This window comes from Penaeus chinensis, chromosome 35 (assembly GCF_019202785.1).
Source record: "Penaeus chinensis breed Huanghai No. 1 chromosome 35, ASM1920278v2, whole genome shotgun sequence".
Taxonomy (NCBI): Eukaryota; Metazoa; Arthropoda; class Malacostraca; order Decapoda; family Penaeidae; genus Penaeus; species Penaeus chinensis.
In genome coordinates, this window is record NC_061853.1 from 37,070,890 (window position 1) to 37,076,014 (window position 5,125).

Below are 5,125 nucleotides of genomic sequence, written 5' to 3' on the forward strand. Positions count from 1 at the left end.
TATATATATATACATATATAAACAGACACACACACACACACATCTACCTATCTATATAATACATATATTTATATAAATATGTATATATATATTTGTGTGTGTGTGTGTGTGTGTGTGTGTGTGTGTGTGTGTGTGTGTGTGTGTGTGTGTGTACGAGTACACTCATTTATATGTAAGCATATTTATGCACAACACACACACACATACACACATACACACACACACATATATATATTATATATACATATGTATATATGCATATATATATTATATACATATATATATATTATATATATACATAAGTATATATAAATATATATAAACATATATATAAACATATATATATATATGTGTGTGTGTGTGTGTGTATATAAACACCTACTGTATCTCTGCTATCTCTGCGGATGTACCCATTTTTATCATACCTACACGAACGCACCGGATATTACATTAGTCCCCCTAGATTTTAAGAACACAACATTACCATTTTCTTTGACGTGCTATTGATCCCGCCGCTCCCTCGCGGCCGTCGTCTGCCACAATCAGCTGATTCTGTTTACTAGTGTGACGTGCCATGTGGAGGAGACCTTTGCTTTCTTCATTGGTGACATGAAGAAACGAAAGAGAGAAATTTTACGCTTTTTAGAATAGCTTACAAAGGTATGGTAGCGATGTTGTGATGTGAGGCGAAATGTTTATACACATGTATCAGTGTTCGATGATGGAACTGTGTTGACAGCTGTTACATCAAGAATTTTCATTTGTCAAGATATTATTGTAATGCATATGAACGTAAAAGACACTTTTTGCAGTTTTGCAGAGTTACTCTACTGTGCTCTCAGATTTTTGTTTAGACAATGAAAATTATTTAGAGGAAAATATTGATGGTATGGAAAATGATGTTCATGCGGAGTATTCAAGAGTGGTTAATTTGATAAATGAATGTATATAAATAATGATTTGATATATATATATATATATATATATATATATATATATACAACATCGATAGATATAATTAGATATATAATTAGATAGATGAATATGTGTATATATATGTATATATACATACATACATACATATATATATATATATATATATATATATATATATATATATATATATAAACACGTGTGTGTGTGTGTGTGTGTGTGTGTGTGTGTGTGTGTGTGTGTGTGTGTGTGTGTGTGTGTATTATATATATATATATATATATGTATATGTATGTATATATTTCTGTGTGTGTGTGTGTGTGTGTGTGTGTGTGTGTGTGTGTGTGTGTGTGTGTGTGTGTGTGTGTGTGTGTGTGTGTGTGTGTGTATGTATATGTGTGTGTGCGTGTTTGCATGTGTATGTATATGTACGTACACACACACACACACACACACACACACACACACACACACACACACACACACACACACACACACACACACACACATATATATATATACACTTACATACATGTATATATAAGTATATATATGTATATATAAGAATGTGTATATATAAGTATATATATATGTGTATATATAAGAATATATATATGTATATATAAGTATATATAAGAATATATATATGTATATATAAATATATATGTGCATGGATCTGAGCATTCATATTTATGTGTATGTGTGTTAATTCATGTGTAGCTTACCTATATACACGTATATGTTTATTATATATCAACATCAATAAACGTATATATTATCATATTCGCATACATATGCATGCATTATGGCACTTTCGACCTCTAAAGTCCTCTCACCCGCAGCATGGTGGGCGTGCGGGTGCCGGAGCGCCTGGAGGCAGGCGCACTTCATGCGTGGCTGCGGGCGCTGGAGGCGGCAGCGCGGCGCGGCGAGGGCGTTCGGGCCCCCCTGGAGGCGCCCCCGGCCCTCCTGGCGGCAGCGCTGAACCAGGGCGCGGCGGGGCTGCGAGAAGCCGTGGTTGCACGCCTTGCGGTGGCCGCAGTGACGGCGGGGGTCAGCCGCCTGGAGGTCCACCTCGAACATCCTACGCTCATCGAGGCCTTGATGGAGGCCCTGCACGCCCACCCCGCCCACATCACCTCCCTCTCCCTCACATTGGGCCCTCGCACTTCCTTGGGCGGCCTCCTCTGCCTGGCTCTTCGCGGCATGAGTGCCCTCACGACCCTCGCCCTCACGCCTGCCGCAAGCGACGAAGACATGGTGGCGCTGGCGCAGGCAGCGCCGCCCCTTCGTGCCCTCGACGTGGCTTACTGCGCCTCCGTCACGGACAAGGGCATACGGGCGCTGCTGGGCGTGGCCGACGATAGCTTTACCATGAAGGAGGTCCTGACGGGACGGATTAAGCGCGGGGGCGACGCTCCCACCACCAGCCTCACCACCGTGAACCTCTGGGGCACAGAGGTGACCACCCGCGGCTGCGCCCTCTTGCTGGCGGCGTGTCCGTCGCTCGCATCCCTCACCTGCCGTTGGACGGGCGAGGCGCTCGACCTCATGATGCGGGGCGGCCGAGAAGCTAGCCTTGCCCTGAGTCAGCTGCTGCTGACGGAGGCGGCCTTCCCGCCGCTGGAGGAGGTGACGAGAGTGTGCCCTCAGCTCACGTCCCTGGTAGCGAGGCGGCCGCCAGACCCCGTGAGCGTGAAGAGCATGATTAGCTCGATCCCGTCGCTGACCGCTGTCACGCTCCTGCAGTTCATGCCCGAGTCGGAGCAGTGGCTGTCCAGCGATCCCGCGCCCGCCCTCACTTACCTCCACCTGTCGCTCCTCGACGCCCGCCAGGTGGACCTCGCGGGCCTCGCCGACACGTGCCCTGCCCTCACGCATCTCGTGCTCGAGGGTGTCACCCTCTTTCTGCCCCGCCCGCGCCCCTCCGCTCCGCTGTCAAAGCTGACAACCCTAAGGCTCGTGACACCGCCCACCCAGACACACGTCATCGACCCCGAGGTGGCCGTGTGGGCCATGGTGTGGGCGAGGAACGCCGTGAGTGTCGACCTGGGATCCTGCAAACTCTTCACTGACCAGCACCTGTCACAAGCCCTGGATCAGGGGGCGCTCGCGCAGGTCAGTACGGGATCATGGCTTATCACTGTGTAAGTGTATGCGTGTGCGTATGTGCTCATGTGTCAAAAACGTACCTTTTTTTTGCTTTATGGTTTGCTAGTAACCATTCCCTGTCGTCCGCAGGTGGAGGACTTGCGTCTATCAGGGGCCGGCCAGGTCACGGACACCGGCATCGACGAAATGATGCGCTGCTGCCCGTACCTCCGGCGCCTCGCTCTCAAGATGCTCCCCAAGGAACGCCTGGCCGAGCTCGAGGCTCTCAAGGTCAAGATAAGGGAGGAAAACCTTGACCTTGAGCTCATAACTTACGGCTGGAAGTTTTGATTTTGCTTTTCTACAAATAAGATAAAAAGAACCAAGAAACAACGGAGGGACAGTATTTTCTGCGTTTGTGTGTGTGTATGTATGTGTGTGCGTGCGTGCGTGCATGCGTTCATGCGTGTCTGCGTGTATTTGTGTTCCAGATGAAAATGCATCAGCTGTTCATAATTAGCACGTTAGTTGTCGTTTTATATTTCAGAGATGTTTTTGCATGATGTGTTAGTTGGTAGATGGGAATTAGGCAAACACCCGAAACTGTCTGTGGCCTTCATGGGTACATAACGTGCATCTGATCGTATGGGTAATGATTATTCAGATTGATATCCTTCCATCAGTGAACTTGTGTACCGCTCGGTTTCACCATAGTTTACAATTTTGAGTTTTATTGCACTTTGATTTGCATTACATTTGATTTCTCAATTATTATGATGACTAGGATATGTGTTATCGTTGGTAGCTTGACTACTATGATAATTTTATTTCATTATTATTACAATATATTTTCATCGTTATAACATTAATTCTAGAATGTATTGTATATTAGTTTTTCTTAGTACGATTTTTTTATTTTTAATTATTATTTTAATAGCTTTTACTGACATTGTTATAACTGTTATTATCATTCTGATTATTATGCGTGTTTTTTTGTATTTTATTGTTATTTTTATTCCTATCATTGACTTTACTATTTTTTTGTAATTACTAGTATCGTCAGTGTAATGATAATTTAAAATGGTGGTGTTTTCACTATTAGTGGTGGAAGTAGTTTTTAAAAATATCAGTGGTGTCATTTATTGTTGTCGTTATTATGATGATACTGATACTACCACTATTATTACCAATATAATTTATCATTGATATTGTTATAATACTGAAAGAAAGTTCTTAATTTAATCATTATATCATTAACATTATTATTTACTGTTATCATTATGATAATTTTTTTTTATTATTGTTGAATTTTATATAACATTCTAATAATTCTCTCCCTTTTCGTGTCACGATAACAAAACGAGACACATTAGCTATATAACAGCGTAGTTTAATCTCAGATGGTATTTTTGCTATTTCAGTGTGCGTACCATGATATCTCAGAATATGAACCATTGCTTAGGAAATGCCGAACGGTGATGGGCAGTGTAACATTTGTGTGATTTATATTTTTGGCTGGTTTAGACAAGAGTAAGTACATTATATATACACACATAGTGTATGTATGATATTTTTTTTTTTTTTTTTTTTTTTTTTTTGTTAACGTGTGCAATTTTGGAAACGTGATTCTTTCATATACGCTTAGGAAGTTCTAGCTTTTTGACGCACAACTCTCTCTGCTGTGATTCAATCTTTACGTACTTCGCTATAGAGAAGTTAAATAAACAAAATATCTGTGGATACATTTCATTTATATATAGAAAAAAATCGATCTGTTCTCTTTTCATAGTTCTTTGTACAAGGTGGTGTTAGCAACAAGATAGAGGTGTTTTTTTACTCCACTGTGTTCAGAAAATCGAATCTCAAGGTATATACCAACAGATAACCCTTAACCAAAACAATGTGAAAGTTATTGTTATGCAGATAAGCTTATTTGATACCGTAATGATGTGACTGATTTTCCCCCTCCAGGTTTTTAATCAAAGCTCAAATGTCCGATGTTTACCTTTGGATTCGACTATGTTCTTCAGAGTGTTCATTCATATCGAGAAGTGTCTTTACCTTGGGTATTGTCTTCGATGTTATATTTTTGGGTCAAGAT

General features: G+C 41.7%; 1 protein-coding gene across 1 annotated transcript in view; it reads left to right on the forward strand.

Moving 5' to 3' along the window:
* The first annotated feature begins 537 nt into the window (after positions 1-537).
* Positions 538-5,125, forward strand: part of LOC125044219 — a 4,620-nt gene continuing 32 nt past the window's right edge. The window contains exons 1-3 of the mRNA XM_047640741.1: positions 538-660; positions 1,776-3,051; positions 3,175-5,125. The exon at positions 3,175-5,125 is cut by the window's right edge and continues 32 nt beyond it. Of these exons, the coding sequence (XP_047496697.1) occupies positions 1,777-3,051; positions 3,175-3,375 (1,476 nt within the window). The 5' untranslated portion in view covers positions 538-660; position 1,776 and the 3' untranslated portion in view covers positions 3,376-5,125. The remainder of the gene's footprint in view (positions 661-1,775; positions 3,052-3,174) is intronic.